The 18,779-nt window shown below is 41.4% G+C and overlaps 1 protein-coding gene across 12 annotated transcripts in view; it reads left to right on the top strand.

The window, feature by feature from the left end:
• Positions 1 to 18,779, top strand: part of RIMS2 (regulating synaptic membrane exocytosis 2) — a 340,555-nt gene that overhangs the window by 33,400 nt on the left and 288,376 nt on the right. For 5 of the 12 annotated variants that reach the window (XM_026051617.1, XM_026051620.1, XM_026051621.1 and 2 more), the window contains exon 1: positions 16,186 to 16,724. The exons of the other annotated variants lie outside the window; for them this stretch is intronic. In XM_026051617.1, the coding sequence (XP_025907402.1) occupies positions 16,603 to 16,724 (122 nt within the window). In that variant the 5' untranslated portion in view covers positions 16,186 to 16,602. Of the gene's footprint in view, positions 1 to 16,185; positions 16,725 to 18,779 lie in introns of those variants that run through there. 12 annotated transcript variants of the gene reach the window in all.

Raw genomic sequence — 18,779 nt, forward strand, 5'->3', positions numbered from 1 at the left:
CTAACATAAATGGATAGTTTTAATGTCATTGACCACTGCAATGAAAAAACACTCACTGGTTGAGAACACCCACCTAAAAGTATGTTTTCACTTCATGAATAAATCTAATGCTTAGTGCAAGTATTTTGCAGGTGGATTTGAGATTGAATCAATATTCCCTTCCATGCATGAGTGCAAAGAGCTGTCCCCGGGCAGCCTGCTCTGGGTGACCCTCGCTGTGCAGGGGCCTTGGACTTGGATGATCTCCAAAGGTCCTTTACAACATTAATCATTCTGTGATTCTGCCATTTGCTTCTGCTGATGCTAGAAGGGATTGACAATTTGGACATTAGAGGTTCTCTACAATATTTTGAACAGAATAATTTAAGATTTAAGCTTTATGAGATTTGACGTCCATCCAAAGAAAGATTTGCCTTTCTCTTCCTGCCTCTCCCAGTATTTCTTCTCCACCCTGGTAGTCAGTCCTCGGTGTTTTACAGTGAAAGCAAAGTCAGTGTGAAAATTGTTGTTGCAGTAGTTCTGCATTTGGTTCTGTGCTGCCCATCCTTCCATTTCATGGAAATGCTGCGAATGATTCTTGTGGCAATAACTCAGAACAAATGTGTTAGGTTCTGCAGCACAGAACCCTTCTTTTAGTTATTTTATACCTGTTCATAATGGTCTAGGACTGTGGATCAGAGTTTTATGGCTATTCCCATTATTTCCAAGTACAAACCAAAGGCAAATTTATCAGTTGTCTGAATCTGAGCATTAAAAAAAATATATAAATTATAACTATGGCCATAGGAAGCACTTAAAATTTATAGGAAGGGAGCCAGAAAAAAATGCAGTGTTTAATTATTGGAAATAAGGACGATGTGCCCAGCAAAGTCAAAAATCCTTCACTGCATAMATCTTAACAACATAATTAGATGCTTATGCTGGAATTAGGCTTCTAATAATTAGGAGGAGGAGTAGGGTGCCTGGTGCCATCTCGTGAAGCCAACGTGCAGGGTCTCAGTGTGAAGGACGGTGTCACACACTGTCCTTGTTCATCTCTTAACAACCTAGGTTGGACCTGTACTGCAGGCCTCCTCTGTAATGCAGGTTTCTACCTGTTAATAGGATCTTAAGATGCTATCATGGGTTGTAGCATCCCCAGGCTCCTCTAACTTGTGAAAAAAGCAGGAGCCACCATTCAGAAGTGCCTATCTCCCGAGAAACAAAAGTGGTCCCACATTTCCATCTTCTCTGGAGGGCTTCCAAACCTGCCTGAATGCCATCCTATGCCCTGTGCTCTGGGTGTCCCTGGTGGAGCAGGGGGCTTGGACTAGATGATCTCCAGAGGTCCCTTCCAAGCTCAACCATCCTGTGATTCTGTGATTTGTCTCCTATCCCAGGTCTCTGGGTCTCCACAGTGAATAGTGGCAGGGCTCATGTGGCATCAAGTCCTGCAGCCATGTTGTGACTTTGTGGTTTCAGGACAATGTCTCCCCTTGTCTTCTTTTCTTTCCTGCTTCCTTTTCACACCTGAAGTACCGAGGCAGTCAATGAGTTGTTAAGATTTTTTTTTCAAATATTATTTAATGTAAAATTATTTCCATTTATTATTATTTTAAGCCATCTTTGGACAATGCCAAGTAGCAAATTTCTGTGCCTCTGACCGTTAATAGATAAAGCTGGGAATGCTTTTTCACAGAAAGCTTATCTGGAGAAGAAAGAAAGGGACGAGGCCAAATTCCTACCTGTAGCAGGACGAGCCTCCTTTAGCACACGGTCTGAAACTGCTGYTGTTCTTCTCAAACAGTAAAGGGTGCTTTAATTATCTATGCAACAAAGAGGCTGAATCCCAGATTTAAGTGAAAACCTGAGCTCAGCAGTATTCACAAAGCCATCCCAGCTCTCTCTGCACTGAGCCAGGCTCAGGTTGGTTTTAAGGAATTTCATTGTCATGATTTGCTGTACAGCATCTTTAAAAAATAATTCTCTTGTAACATAATCCCTGTATTTTGCTGATCATTACCTGAGTTTTCCATCATTACATGTCCTGGTTGCACTGAAAACTAGCACCTACTGATTGGCTTTTCTCTCAAACTTAACACCAACTGAAGAAATAAAACAACAGGAAAGCAAAATTATTATTCCTCTTACGAAAGATGACCACTGTCTCTAAAGAGAGGAAATGTAGATATCTAATGAAGATTGTGTCAAAAATAAAACCGTTTGTATTGTTTGTGGCATTTGGCAACACCAATACTGTAGTTACAGATTTATTACTGATGTATATTACCTATCTTTATTTTGATTGATACCATAGGATCTTCATGTCTTYGTGTTCCTCTAAACCAGCTTACATAAAAGCTAGCTGAAAACCTGGGGAGCCAGATACTTTTACGTAGGAGATTCTTGGCCTGTAAAGCCTAATTTGCTACAAAAGCCCTTCCACTCAACCCTGTTCCRTATGCTTAGTCTGCACTGTGAGGGACTCGGCCGATCCAGTTGGGAGACGGTGGCATTAATGTGTCCATGCCCCATGCGCTCTAAGTGCCGGTCTTGGATCTCTCTCGTAGTGGAATGAGAGAAGAGGAGCAAGGACTGAGGGACCAGAGGTGAGTCCTGCTCCTGCTACCATGGCTGAGGGAAGCCCTCATGTAGGTATCCAGCTCTTGCATTCCAGAAGACACAGCTGTCAAGAATGCCAGGCAGAACACTTCCTTATGTTTTGGTGATGTATATTTTGCTGGAATGCAGACTATCCAGGCCAAATCAGGGRAGCTGGGATATGTTTTCAGGCTGCTAGAGAAGGTCCAAATGGGTCTTTCCTTCTGAGTGAGCCCATGTCCAGGCAGAACAACCCACTGTCACCAAGAGTGGTAGGGAGAGGGAGTAGCGGTGCTGACGAGGGCTTCCCTTCTTCGCTTTGATTATTTCACATGGATTAATATTAAAGGGAGGCACGTGCCTCATTCCCTGGCTTCCAGGAACTGTTAATGCAGAAGGATCCCCGGGCACTCGCGATGCTCCATGCGGATGGTCAGTGTCTTTGGAAGGCACTTTGGTTGTCGATGGTGCTGCTGGGCTTGAGCACTTCACAGCCGAGCCCGCAGCTCTGCTCTAAGGCCATTCATAATCTCAGTCTCTGAATGGAGTTCTCAGCTCCATCAGCRTTTTGGACAGTTTTATTCAATGTTAGCAGCAGTTAACATTTATGGAATGAAGTGCAGTATGGCTTTTAGCCAGATTACTGCTGGAAGAAAATAATATCAGAAAAAAAAATGAAGGGMGGTAGCATTTTTACTGTAATCTTTTTTAATTAACAAGGCTGCTACCTTTCTGGATTGATGGTATTTTTTCAGGCTGCTGTTTTGTGGACCTTGCACAAACATGAATGCTAATGCTCACTGCGTCTTCATAATCCCTGCTTGTGCTGTGCCCTCTACTTTGGAGGCTAGTTTCTCCTTGGCAGGGTAAAAAAAAATAGTTTGAATTTCATATTAAAAAAATTGGTAGATAAAAGTGAACAAGCTGCATTTGTGGAATGCAGTGCATTGAAATCGCTCACATTTATTAAAGCATTCCTGTTAAGTCATGTTGTTTCTGGCAGTAAAGTGGTTCTGGGATCTGCAGGAGGCCGTTCAATGAATGGGCTTTATTTTTCCTACTTTTTAACAYCTAAACACCTATGTCCTAAATTAAAATAAAAAATGAACACAAATAAATATCACTGTTTTGATCTTTTCTTTGACTCTTTGTGTCTCTAGAAGACACAGATAATAAAACAGCTACTTCCTTAGTGCAATTTAATTGTCCTTTATCTTTCAGATTGCAAGATTAAGAATTTTAGTCAATGTGAATCTGTTTTACTAAGTAAAATAAAAAAGTTTACTAGTTTGAGGAAAGATAACTGAAAATTAAATGCAGTACATAATAGGACTGGAGGGGTCTTGTTTTCATAATTAAAAATTACAGTATAAAAAGGTACCATTTTGGTTTTTACATTATCTTTGCATGGTTGTTCTGTTTGTTTTTCTGCCCCTTCTGCATCTTCCATTTCTTTAAACCTGCTTTCCAAAGCCAAATCYTTGCTTGTCTCTGTCTACTCTAAAGTGCTTTTTTCATCTATTTTGCGTTATCTTCTTTATCTCTGATCTCCTTCCAATTTCTGGCTAGGTGTTAGAATTGTTGTCTAAAGTATGTTGATGGCTGTTCTTCCTATGAGGGGATAGACGGGTTCTTATCTTCTTCAAGCTGGTTCTGCTCCATCTCCCCCAGCTCCAGACACAACCACAATTCCTCTCTTCCTCAATTTCCAGCAGCACAGGGGCTGTGCATAAGGCATCCAGGATTTGTGCTGATGGGAATGGGAGCTTCCTTCCTAGGCTTTGAGAAATCCTCATTTTGCACCTTCCAGTAAAAACAGGTCTCAGTGTGTTCTTTACTAACCAGAAGGAAGATGGCCATCGATGTTCTCAGGGAATATTCCATCAGACGAGTTCAGCACAAAGGTCAGGTCAAGCTAAGTGCATAAATGACCTGAAATCACTGAGGAACTCAGTGATTACCCTACTGGTAATTACCCAGGAGAGTGCTAAAGACCAAGCTAATACCTGTGTATGATGTGCAGAGGGGTGTGTGGGTGCAGCCCCATCCCCAGCCCGGGCTCTGACATCCCTGCCCTCTACATGGTGCCCTTCCCTTTGAGCAGGGCCCTCATTCTAGCTCTGGGCAGCCCTAGAGCCACCTCTGCAGTGCTGCAGTTCATGGGAATGTTACCGGGGCCCTCAGTCAGGGTCGGTTCATGTTCACAGAGGAACACGAGGTCAAGTTGCTCCAGCACTCCCAATTTCTGGTCCAGTGTTTTGTCAGTTAATATTACATCACGGAACGGCTCCCTAGCTGCAGCTTTTCTGTGGAAATGAGATTTCAGAAGGCTGTTTGCAATAGTAGCAACCGGGAACTGTGCTGCAGGAAATCTGTTTTCTTTGGCAGAAGGAAAACGGCAAAGACAGCAGCCCTKAGGGCACTATCTTGATAGAAAGGAAAGCCTTTCAGCTGCGAGGCTTTTTCTGTAATGACTTTGTGAAAATGAAAATCTCTAGATTTTAAGGGATAGACTTCCTCGATGCTGAGTAATGCACTGGCACAATTGGGATTGCTTATTCTTACATAGCTTTTGCTCCTTCAAGTAATTAAAAGAATTCATACAAAAAGTCTATGTCATATTTGTAATTATTTACAGAAACTCAGTTATTCTCCAAGTTAATCCTAGGAAGGTGATGAAGCCAGGAGCTTTTCCTCAAGACGAGCATTTCTGATTTCATGCTCTATGGGGCATTTGTATTTCTTCCAGGAGCACTTTTTCCTCCCTAAAAATGAGATTTATTTGGAAAGCTATATTGCAGTGCACCACAATGTATATGAATATGTATATGTATATGAAATATTAATGTATATGAAAACTAGTAAAAATAACCCTCCTCCTCACCTCAAAACTTATATCTTAATGGGTTTTAAGTTAAATTAAATGAGTTAATTGCTCATTAACTCTGCTAATGTAAAAACTTCTGTATTAAACTGAAGTTTTTCCAAAGTAAAATATTTACACTATGAATTAATGCTTATAAAAGCCAGGCTCCATTCCATGATACTCTTGAACGGTCCAGAGATGCGTTATCATGAGGGGAATATTCTGGTTTCTGTGAGCTGTTTTATTCTAGTCAGATGAAGCTGGAAGCAACCCGAGAGACAGTAAGTCTTACAGTGTCATGAATGAGGGATAAATCAGTCTCCTAGAACTGGTTCTGAAGGTATGGAAGTTCCAGCTTGTGTTCGGACTGCTGAAATGTGGCAGAAATGAATAAACTGCCCCCTGCACAGAGAGGTTCTTGTGGCCTCTGTTTCACAGGGTGAAAGGCCGATCCTCACCTGTCCTTTGGAGAAACATCTGTCCTCTCTTCACTCATGTATTACCTGTTCTTTCCCTCGGAGAGTGTCCTAAAGGTTACCAGCATTGCCATTTTACTACTTYCCATGACTTTTAAGGCCTTTTAAAATCCAAATGAGTCAGCTGGAAGTAGAGGTGCTGAAATAGATACCTTAAGATATGCTCAGGAGAGAGAAAATAATTTATAAAATTAAATCAAATTCCCAAGTTCACCTGGAATGAGGGTCTTACTACTAATTCTGATGTGGGGGGAGAAGAAAAGATATGTCTGTAAAGTCTTCAGTTTGCATTCTTGGCTGCTGTTACTAATATTTGACATTACTAGCCATGAATGCACATTTATTGGTAATATTTAGATTTTTTTTTTTTTTTTTTTTTTCCCTTCTCCGGGAAGGTTACAAATGATAACTTTTGGCAAAAATGAAAAACAAACAGTGCAGCAGATGGAGATCCCCAGGTGGATGCAGGCTTTCAAAACTCCATGGAATCTGGTTCAGGCCAGCCCTTCCTGACTAGTGAGACTCCGTGTCTCCCTGGGGAACCTCCGAGACCTGCAAATGAGACCTAATGCAGGATTCAGGGACTGTAATGAGGGAGGTGCAAAGAAATGCCAAGGGATGGCGAGCCACGTGAAGGTTAAATAGGTTGAAATACACTGCTCTGAACGTGCGACCGTTCTGTAAGGTGCAACATCTATTGTGTATGTAGCCCACTGTATTGATGCGCATTGCACGTAATTCTCTGCTCATCCAACCCAGGAGTGTAGCTACATCTTCCTCTTCTGCCAGGTATTGCAGCTATGCCTGTAGCCAAGGAGATAAAGTCTCAGTTAGACCATGCCCAAATCTGATTGCCTGACTTCCATCTTAATAGTCCTCCTTTAATTCTCCCTCTTTTAATTGCTTACATCACTTGCATGAAGATGCATACTTATCTTTCTAATATGTATGATGCATGCATATTAAAAGCTGAAGCTGTGTAGCTATTCCGGCCAAGTATCAGGCACTGAGAAAAGCAGGGAACTGCTTAGTGATTAGTCTATGACCCAGGATTTACAGATGGCCTTTTGTAGAGAAGAACAGATATATTTCTTCTATGGGACTCTATGGGACTCCCTACAAAATTAACAGTATTTATGAATTGTTCTAGCACAACCTAGAATCATGGTCTTATACGTCAAAAAGTGTTTTCTACCTGCCTTAGACAAATAGGTTTGGGGGTTTGCTTGCCAAAAGCAGTTTCTGCTCCTGCTGCTGTTGTTCGGGTAGAGTTAATTATACTCTCCCAGGGCAGTGCATTAAATAACATTTATCCCTTGATTTTTATAGCTTCTTGTTTTATAMGGGAGATGCCATCAATACCTCCCACTAATAATTTTTTTTTTGCTAAAAAACCATAATGGACTTGGATCACATGTTGGGGCAACRTGCTGGCTGGTAGTAAGGGAGAGCTTGGGCAAAGCTGCTGTTCTGTTTTGTTCCAACATGGTGTCAGAACACAACCAAGAAAGGCATTAAAAAATGCATCCAGATTCAGCACTAGAAATACAATAAACATGCAACCATAGCCTTACACTGCCTAARTAAGGATTTCAAGGATAAGGCTACTCCATTAAACCTATCTTTCGTCACTCAGGCACTGTATAGGAAGAAAAAGGTTAGGCTCCCAAATTAAGGACCTTAGGCATGTATATTTAAGCGCAATGAATCTCAGTGTCTGTGTTGACACCTTCACCCACTGAATGTACATAAAAAGTCTAAGATCTCAGCCTGTGCTGAAGGGCAGTGCTGGTAAGTTAGGCAGTGACCAGCATTAGAACTTTTTTGCAGATCAGTTGTGTCCTATGACTTAAAAACATGAACAAATACAGTATTGAGTTTGTGTTTTCTTGATGGAGAGCAGAGAGAAGACCTTTATCATTTAGAAAGAACTTCTCTAGTTGAGAACTGAATCTAACTTGTATGAAAATTTCAAATACCACAGCAACAAAATTCCATTATTCACATTATCATTTAAGTACTTATACAAACTGGGCTTCAGTTCGTTTTATTTTGACATTGCCTAATGAAGTATGCTCATTATAGTGGATGAGGCTGCTAGAGTACATGTGCCATTGTATACATTTATACATATTTATACATAAGTATTTATATGCATATATGCATAAAATCAGTGACTGGTACATATGTTAGTAGGTCCATAGGCACCTAGGAACTGTTTGTGGTCTATCTGCTTAGATTATGAGGATGGGATAAATCACTGTGGCAACAGTTAAAAAGGAATAACTAATCATTTATTTTGAAAATGCCTTATGTCATGAACCACTATAATTTTTACTATTCTGATCTCTGTTGGCCATTCCTGAGTTCTACAGCCCTTTGAGAGGGCAGCTARTTATTTATTTGTTCGTTTGTTTGTTTTTGATTGAGCTCACTTGGTTTCTAACATAGATTAGTGACTGCAGATTGCTGCCTGGGGTGTGAGGGAAGCTGCTGATTATGGAGGCTTTGCCCTCTAACTCTCAATCCRTCCCCAGGTTTGCAAACATAAGCGCTGGAGAGCTTGCACTCTGACAAGCAGATTTTGCCATTCGCAGCATTCCCATTTTCCTCAGTTTTTCCAGTGTGAGTCTGCACACAGACTTAGCACCGTGGAGTTACATCGATATAAGCAGCACATGAGAAGAATAAGGCCCTTTATGGTGATTTTCATTGTGTGCCCAGCAACAGAACCCACTTGTGAGCATGGTAGAGTCGCAGAGGCGTTTCTGTCACACTGCACAGGTGTGTGCTCATACTGTGTAGTCTGCCAAAGGACGAGGGCCACAGAGATATGAATTAAATATTGCAGGTAATTATTTTTCAACTATTCTATCTCATGCTGCTTTTAAATAAAATTTCCGATATCATCTTTCAACTAATATGTTAAAGAATTCCGTGGAGAGGTTTGTGAAGCCCTGATCTATATTGAGCTAAGGAAATTAACCACTAAAATGGAAATTATTCGTGTTAAATACAGCTTTAAAATCTTTATAATTGGAAATATGGCTGGTTTTGAGGCTACCGAGAATTTCTAGAAGCCCAACTGCCAGGATCATACATAGTCTATTAAGAATAGAAGTATTTGAAAATACCGTTTTATGTTTCCCTTGTCCAATTGGATTGTTTCTACCCTTCATCTCACTTGTTTTGGAAAGTGCAGCTTGTATGGTCAGTGCCGGTTTTGTATCTGTCCACATTAGGGCTAACAGCAGGATTTCCCAATTGAACATATGGCAAATTTCCTTGTATCTGCCTAAGGAGCAAAATCAGCCTTATCCTTCTGTTATGTCAGTTTTTAAAAATACGGATTTTTAACATTAAAATGATTTATGATAAGTGAGTCATTTAAATGGATAGAGTCATACGTCTTCATTTTCTCCCTTTCTTAGCACGGTAGTTAAGCTGTAACTCGATAAAATAAAATCTCAGCTTCCAGTTATTTTGCTTGTAAAATACATTGTTTCCACCGGGTAGGTAAAACCTCATGTCTAGTTTGTTTGCCAACCTGTAAAAAGTTTTATGCCCTGCTTGTCAGTGGCTCAAAATTAATTATCTTTTTACTTAGGCCACGATGAGCTTTGGAGACATGAAGTGTTTGGTCTCATCACAAGGACCTAAGCTTGATGTAATTAGGCACAGTTGGAGCGTTTTGTTTAGCAAGTCCCAYGCTAATCTGGAATCTCACATCAAGACTTGCCCTTTGGGAGTCATGGAGTCTGCCCTCTAACTTCTCGGGAATCTATACGTGTCGAGCTCAATTTGGGCTTTCAATAAGAAATAGACGTTTGCTTGCTTTTTAATTTTCTTTTTAACTCCTCTGCAGTGATAACATGAGTTGTTTGGAGAGTTTTCCGAGTTGGGTGGACTGCCCAGATTCCCCTGAAGATGGGAAATGGATACGGACGGTTTCCTGTGGGAGGAGAGGGCCTGCCGCAGCCGTGTCGCCCTGTGCGGTTGTTGCCGGGTGGGCTCAGGCCTAGGCTGGGCCTAAAGCGCCTGCCCTGGTGCTGAGGGGGCAGGCCCAGGATCCGGCACCTGCCAGCCACAGGGCCCTGAAGGGACTGCTGCTCTTCTGGGCCTCAGTCCAAAGAGTCTGGAGGAAAATTGTTCTTGCACCTCGGGAACAGAAGAGAGAAGAGGCTGGGAGTCACTCAGCTCAGCCGAAGCGCTGACATTATTCTCATTTGTGGCCTGAGTCAGATCACTTAGGCTTAATTTCCTGAAGGATGTAATGGACACTTTGCTTACCTGCAGGGTTTGTGATGGTTGTGTTTTTTTGTAGAGTAAGGAAAAATTATTCCATTAATTGTATTATTGGAGGTGGAACAGGAGATAAGCTTTGAGGAATGGCCTCAGCACCACGCAGATGGGGAGTGAGGAGAGAGGGAATCTAACAGAAATAGGTGGTTCCTTGGGCATGAGAATCAGTACAGTCTGTAAATGTATCCCTTGTTTTTCTGGCCTGTTTCCTCAGTGGTGAAATAGAGGATCACAAAACGTAAGCACCTTGTCCTAACACTCAAGGTTTTCATTTCAAGCCTAAGACAGCAGTGAGGTCAGGCAGGATCCACGTTCTGAGGCTTCCTACTGCCGGAGTCAAGGGTGATGCTCAGTTTGGGGCTTGGACCAGGTGATCTCTAAAGGTCCTTTCCAACCTTAAGGATTCCATGATTCTAGCCGCCTCTGCAGGCCCACGGGTGCYATGGGCCTTTCTCTGCCTATGTTGATGCGGATATTCACCCAGCTTGCTGGAACATAATTACTGTTAATATTTATGTCCTTTTTTTTCCCCAATTTGGTTGAAATTAACATGTGTCTTCAGGGTTATGAATATTCGCAGTAGTTGGCAATACTGGTAAGAGGGACAATAATATGAATGGGAAAAGAGAAAGGAGAGCTTCGAATGTGTCATATTCTCAGGTTTAAAATTTGTTAATTAGGCTAAGAGGAGAGTACAAATTAGTATTAGGAGGAGAAATAGAAGGTGATACATGTTTCAGAAGAAGGAAATAAATAGGAAAAAAATGATACAAATATGTATAGAATGCTTCAGAAATTAAAGTAAGGAAACAGGGAAGGGGTGAAGAAAAATGCAAGCAAGACAACACAGTTTGAGTGGTTGATATTCACTCAAATTCATATTCTTTTGCCCTACTGTACCTGGTTAGCAGATATTGTCTGTGGCGAGGTTTGCTGTCTTAGCTGGAGTTTCAGTATCTTCTTAGATCTGTGACCTGACTACCAGGGAATAAAATCAGGATCACTTTTCCACTATCAATTAATGTTTAACTCAGTGCAATAAATAGTTCTTTCAATATTTAATTATTTTATGGAAAAGAGAGCAGGCTCAACGGCAAAGATAAACTGTCTCTGTGGAAGACTCAAGAGAGGGCCGATGAGGAGATTTTGGAGTGTATTTGAGGAGGGCAGAAGAGAAACTTGGGCCTTTGCCCCAAGGCTATGTTCTAACTGCCAGAATTACCTTAATACGATACTAGGAAAGGTGCGTTTTGAATCACTGAAATGTTTGCAACATGCTCTGGCTCGAGAAGACGATTCCTTATAGGGATTCCTGAGCAGAGACGGATGCTTCCCTGCAGCCTGCATTTAGGTACTTCAAACCTTTTGGGGTTTGGGCTCTTTTTGCAACCCTYTCTGTTATATCCTGTCGTAGGTGCTTGGGGAACTTGTTTCTGAGTTTTCTCTTCTTAGCTGGTTAGATTTACAGGTGTGGATTTTGCCTCGTTTCCTGCTAAGCTCCTCCTGTGCAGGTAGCCCTTTGCACACCGATGATCTGAGATGTTCTGGGGGCTTTACTCCAGAAAGAGCAACCTGGTTGCGTTTCATCTGCAGTAGCAAAGAGAAAAGTATGTCCTAAAACTGAATTGACTTTAAATGCCTTTGTTTTTCACACAGGTGGTTAACACGGGTTGTCTTGCACAGTGGTTTCAGCTGTGTGAAAAGCATTTTTTTTCAGATGTTTACCTGTAATAACAATTATACTTACAACAAATGATCCCCAAATTTTTACGTTAAATATTTATTTGGACAAATGTTCTGCTAAGGAGAGAGTTGAGACCAATGATGGATGCACCACAGGGGTTTATTTAGTGTTTATTGCTCGATTTTACTTAGCGTCTAGAGGAAAAGAAATAAATAGGCTAGACTTCCTGGACCTTAAAACACACTGTACTCTGTGCTCCTAGAGACTTATCTCTGCCATATTCTTCTTTGTATCTATCAAACTGTACTTAAGTAATAATAAATAAGAATGGTATTGAATTCTGAATTTTATCTGATAGTAGATTTTGTATCAGAATAACCTTAAATGCTTTGTGAGGTGCAAGGGATAGTTTTAATGAGGTTTCATGACTTTAGCTCACTTAAGCTACAGCTTTCTCCTATTTTCTGCATGCCTATAGTAAAGAAATGATGCTTCTAAATAATGTTTGAAATAACATATTGAACTATATTGTCAGCTTCCTTTACATAATAGATTTTCCTTAAGAGCTTTGTGACTTCTAGCATCAAATTGAAASAGAAAGTTCAATTTTATCTTGGAAGGATAAATACATTTTTACACCAACTGAAAAAAAATCCATACATTTGGGAGCTTTCTGGAATAGTTCATCTTCAGAACAGTTTGTAGCTGGAGGGTTTTTATTAAGATTCAGCTTGGCTGGAGAAACAGGTATCTGTGTGGAGCTCCCTGGTGCCTGCAGCCACCAGCACTTTTCCAGCCTTGTCTTTTCATGTTGAAATCTGCCATTTCAGCCTCGGTGATGTCACTTAGACTGTGCAGAGCTCATTGCTCCCCCTGTGTATAATACATTTAAAGAACTTCATGCACTGCTCATGCCTTTATAAAACTGGCCTGGAAATGAAATCGGTTATTATTGTAATTATCAGTAATGCATGTAAGTATATGTGAAAGAATAAGTACACAAAGAGTCCTGTAATCACCATCAAAATTACTTGAATGAGGGCCTTTAATGTTAGACATTTCCGAAGTCATGACTGCCTGAGTGAAGTTTGCCTCACCTTATGTGTGTCAAAGTACAGAATTAAGGATGTTGGAAAGGGAATTTTAAACATAGGACCTGTTCTTTGAATACAAATATTGGGAGGTACAGGGTGTGTGGCTTGCAAGAAGAAAAAAGGAGATATGAAATGTAAGGGAATTAAATGTCAGATTGGAAAAAAATCCTACCTCTTCCAGAGTTATTATCTGAGACTTTTAACATAGATATTTTGAGGATATAATTTCTTAACTTTTTATAAAAGGAGACTGAATCACTCTGCCCTGCACCACAAGAAATTTTAGTCATATGTAGTATAGAAAAATGTCACTAGCAGGGTTGGAATAAGATAACTAGTACCTGTATGGTTGTGTTCTCCAACAAARTTAGTATGCAGAAAATACATTTTGTGTGCACTGCTGCTGATTTCTTTTGAGTGTCAGACACAGCCTGTTCTGCTCCTTCTCCTTTGCTGTCTCCCCTCCAACTTGTTCTTGTTGTGCCTGTTGCTTCCTTCCAGACCAAACGATGCCATTTTGGCAAAGGTAGGAGTAGCAATGAAAAACTCTTTATGAGTAACTCTTTATGAGAATAAATGTTACGCTAATTCATATATAGTCTGTGTAATATTATAGGCCATGTAAAAATACCAGTTGAAAGGGTTTATGTGAGAGCAATAGAAGGGACAAGAAAGGAAGGAAACCACTGTTTTTCTGTACCAGCACTAAATTCAGTTTTGATGAGAACATTCAGATGTGCACACACACACAGGGAAATTATATATCACAAATCACAGAATCATGGAATGGTTGAGGTTGGAAGGGACCTCCAGAGATCATCTAGTCCAACCCCCTGCTCCAGCAGGGACACCCAGAGCACGGGGCACAGGGCGGCATCCAGGCGGGTTTGGAGACCTCCAGAGAAGGAGACTCCACAGCCTCCCTGGGCAGCCTGTGCCAGGGCTCTGTCACCCTCACAGGAAAGAAGTTCCTCCTCACMTGGAGATGSAACTGCCTGTGTTTGAGCTTATGCCCGTTGCCTCTTGTCCTGTCACTGGCCACCACTGAGAAGAGTTTGGCCCCTTCCTCCCTACAGTCACCCTTCAGGTATTTATACATATTGATTAGATCTCCTCTCAACCTTCTCTTCTCCAGGCTAAACAGGCCCGGTTCACTTAGTCTTTCCTCATGTGATAGATGCTCCAGTCCTTTAATCTTCCTCTTTGTGTATATCAGTCTTCTGCTAATMGCTTTGATGAAGTTTCTGCCTTTAAAAAGTTTACTTTTACCTTTTTCCCATTACGGGTTTTACCTGCATGGACATTTGAAGTCATTCAATACACCAAAATTAAATGAGAAAATGAAAAGTTATAAATATGTATTGCATCTTGTCAATAATTTTTCAACAGTTTTACAAAAATGAATGTATATTGTAGCTCTTATTTTAAATATCTGAAAAGAAAGACATAGAAAGGTGAATATCAAATAATCAGACCTAAGTTGCAATGACAGGAGCATTTGGGCTTTRATGACCATCCATAAGCCGCAGAGTAAATGCTGATACACTTGGAATATTCAGGGAARTGTTGGTCTTGTATGTACTGCACAGTCCGCATTATCTCCATACTGTTAACCCGTACTTATAAAGCTAAGAGTTATTTGCGTGCCTGGAGTCATTTCTGAGAGAAAATTCCATATCTTGCAGCAGATTTGAAAATTTTGTCTTTCTGATCACAATTCCGATGACAAACATGAATTTCCTTGCATACGGTAAAGGTTAAGTTTCCATTTTGCTATCACAAAATAGCCATAAATATTCCTTAACTCCTACTGTAGGAACTAATTATTGCTACCAGATTTAGGATACATACAGCCTAGTACTTTTTATCACTCCTGGTAAGAAATTTCTCAAGGAAAAACACGTTTACATAATGCCCACTGTGCTACTGGCAGAAACACAGATACTGTATACTGGATAGCAGTGTGTAGGTCTTAACATGTGTTTTGAGAGCAGTTTTGGTAATGGATATATCCTCTGCACGCACTGGGAAGGTTTCAGGTCYGTGTTGAGAGGGGCTGCACATTCAGTGCTGATCTGGTTTTGCAGGCCTGAGACGAGGCTGTTCCGCGCTCCGTGGGCTGCTCTGGAAAGGCCTCCGGCGGAGCCGCATCCTCCTGGCCACAGGCGGCCGGATGGGAACTCCCTCCTGAGCACATCAGTGCTACATGTTAATTAGCTGGAAGGTGGCTTAGTCCTGTTTCCCCTGGGATTAAAATCACTTTCAGTGGAAGAGCTTTAATGACGGCCCTCATTTTATGCMGGGTTTAGTTGGCGATTTGGTAATTAGCACTAAGATGTAAAAAGCCATAGATGGCAAATGAGACGTTCTGAGGAAAATCGTTTTAATTGTTAATTTTCAATTTGACAGAGGCTCTGTGGTGTTGTGTAATGCGGTCCTCTAATCCGGCCCAAGCCCTGAGAGAAGAGAGCAGGAAGCCGTGGTGCAGTCCAGGGCTGCCGGTGTTCGGAGCTTTCCGTGGCCTTTCCCGTGTGCTCCAGATTGCAAAGTCTGGGCTTGGGCTGGTCACTGGTGGTGCCAGAGGCACCGGCTCCTAAGCCCAGGGCTTTTCCTGGGATTAAGGAATGGAGCACCCAGAGAAGTGACTGATTTTGCTCAACTCTCCCATGCTGGATTCCGTGCAGTAAACTTCCCAATGCTGCAGCAGATTTGTTGTTTTGCTGTGTGCTGTATACGTGAGTGGCTGTCGCTTGGGGTGATTTCTCAGCTTTGTGTGATTAATCACTGCCTCAGGGCTGCACATTCAGTGCTGAACCGAGCAGGGTTATACGGCAGATGAATACTGTTTGCTTGAGCCCTGAATTGCTGCTACATGTACATGTTTGCAGTGAAAATCCCGTTATCTCCTGTAAGGTGCAGTATAGCCTTTCAAGTACGGGCAAAAAGTCTACGGAGCTACATGTTATTGTATGGAGAGCGTGCTATCTATTTTTAGAGGGGTCCTTCTGTCCTGTGTAGCAGCCTCTACATTAAAAAAGAGGGAAAGAAAGAGGGGGGGAAAAAAAGCCCTCCGTGCACGGTCAGTGGCGTTAGTCATTTTTCCAGGGGAGGGAAGGAGGAGGAGAAGATGCAGAAATTCTCCTCCTCGCCGAGAGTAGTAGCACTGCGAGGATGAGGATGCCTTGCCCTCGTTTTTATGACTTGGGAGCTTTTATAGCCGGCAGCCAGATGTGCTGAAACTCCTGACGGCAGCATCTCTTCACTGCGTGTTTTTAATAGGCTTGGAGAAATATGAGGAGAGCACCTGAAAGCAGCTCGGCTTCCCGCTCGAGCTGGGAATGCCCAAAAAGCTGCTCGCTGCTCAGGCTTCTTGCTACAGGCAGGAGAAAGCTGCACGGGTGCTAAATCTTCTGTGACAGAATTAGAAGAATAATGATTGTACAATTAGCTCTCAGCCCCTGCTCGTTTAGGCACAGTTTTTACAGAGGTCAGGAGAAATATGGAACTTGATTGGCATGTTTGCATCTGATGGTGTGTGCAAAGCAGATGACTTTTTAAGACAGGTGGTGAAGAGAAAGAGAAGGGAAGGAAAGAGAGAAAATGCAATTTGAGACGCTGCGCCAGGTCTGCAATTCTGTTTTATCTCATTTTCATGGGGTTTTCTCATCTCCTCCAAATATTTTACAAAATGATCTGTTTGGACAGACGCTGAACAACACTAGGTAAGTAGAAATATAACATTTTGCCCTTACTATTTCAGAGCTTATGTTAATAGCAGTCTGTTTACATGTATTTCAGTGGGGTGCCTTTACAATTACACTCCTTGACGTTAATATTTTTGTGGTAGGAATGAGTCTCTTGCACTGGTATTTTTATGCCTTACAGCAGGATTTAAACGAGAACTCTATCTGCAGGAATTAACCCAGCACAGATAGAATAAAATATTTAAGATGGATATGGATCTTTCAAATACATTAGCTGCCATTAGAAGGTGGCGTTATTAGGTGTAATCCTTGAGGTGTATGAAATATTCATAAACAAATTTGTCTGAGGAGATGATTTCTGTGCGGCTGTGGCAGTGAAAGGATTAAATGCTCCAAGATGTGCCTGTTTAATCATGCATCATCTGCTGGAAGATGGAAATTATCAGCCCTGCATTTTGCTTTTTGCACATATGCAGAAAACAGCTGCTTGTTTTTAGGGGACATAGGTTCTGAGCTTCGCAAGCAGCCAAATTATTGATGATCGGTGGGTGCTTTGCAGTCGGTCAGCCGGCTCTGTGGGTTCCCCTTCGTGGATAGTTCCTGTTCTGTGGAATTAGAGGTGGCGGAGAGAAGTTGCTGTTTGTTGCTCTGATGTGGTTATTGCTTGATTGTCGGCTGGTTTTCTTTTTGTGAGAAGACTGAGATAAAAAACCCTGCGTTTTGCTACGTTATTCAGTAAACAAATGCCGTGTTACTGATGCTCAGAACTTTATCAGGCTCCTGTTAAATATTGAGGATAAAAATGAGGAAGAATAGAATCTAGAAAGTGTGGATGCAGATTGGAGAGAAAGAGAATCCTGTAGTTTTTTTATAGTGGTAGTGCTCTGATGGAAACATTCTGGAAAAAGGGTGGAAGTAATATTGCAGAGCCTGTACCCAGCGTTTTAATCTTCTCTGTGGCAGAAATGCCTTTTAAATGGGATATTCTTTCTTCAATACAATGATAATGGAACCTAATACTTCAGAAAACTATTTACCTTTTATTTCCCAGAATAGTCTATTAAGGATTCTCTCAATTCCTCCTCATGTTTCTCTGTAAAATGCTATGATATTTATTTTATTTTACTGCCCTTAAGCTTTTTTATCCTAGTTACGAGTTTCTAGGGGGGAATGCAAAATGACGGAGGTAGTTTTTGTCATTGTGGTCATTTCAGTGAATTCAGATSTGCTTTTTACGATATAAATGAAACCTGCAGCCAATGGGGGTGTTTTATACACAAAGTCTTGCTGTGAAATCTTGGAAGCTCCGCAAAATGGAGCAGGGATTTCTGTGCTGGCGACGGCGGGGCCGGCCGGTGCYGGTGCCCGAGCGCCGAGGCCCAGGCCCCGCAGCAGCCGCTGGGCCCGGGGCAGCTCTTCCCTCTCCTGCAGCCCTGGATCTCTTGTTGCAGACCAAGCTCTGTGCTTTTTATTATTTTTCCTCTTTATACCAACCCCTATGCAAGGTGCATGTGCTTTCTTTATAATTCCCAGGCTGCACATGATACCAGTTTTAAGGCAAAAGCCCTCAGAGAAGTATTTTATTCTGTTTGCCGTGGCTGAGATTTAACATTATATTTTTTTTTCCAGAGGACTGGTTATCAAGAAACAGTTATGAGGAAGCCCAGCCTTTCACTCACTCTGACCTGCCTTTAATGGGATGAGAATATTTCTGTATTTATTAAAATCTCTGAATCTCTGTAGTGTATTCCCAGGTAACTTATGCTTTCGGCCTGAGGAAAACATTGTGCAATTTTTAACAATATGTGGAGTAATCATGAGAGACCAATGTATGTTTTATGTGGTATCTAGACTTATTGAAGGTGTCTGAGTAAAAGGATTCTTTCTGTTCTCTCAGCAAGTACCAGTATTTTATTTGCTCTTSAGAAGATGGCTGTGAAGGCCTATATTGAATAGTCCCTGAAAAGTATTACCTCAGTTTCTCTGGGAAGCTACTGCTTTCTTAGTACTGTCTTATTAAAATTGCTATTAATATTTTTAGTTATGTCAATGTACAGTATGTTTTAAGTAGGT

Source organism: Nothoprocta perdicaria, unplaced genomic scaffold (genome assembly GCF_003342845.1).
Source record: "Nothoprocta perdicaria isolate Ctin4 unplaced genomic scaffold, notPer1 scaffold_77, whole genome shotgun sequence".
NCBI lineage: Eukaryota > Metazoa > Chordata > Aves > Tinamiformes > Tinamidae > Nothoprocta > Nothoprocta perdicaria.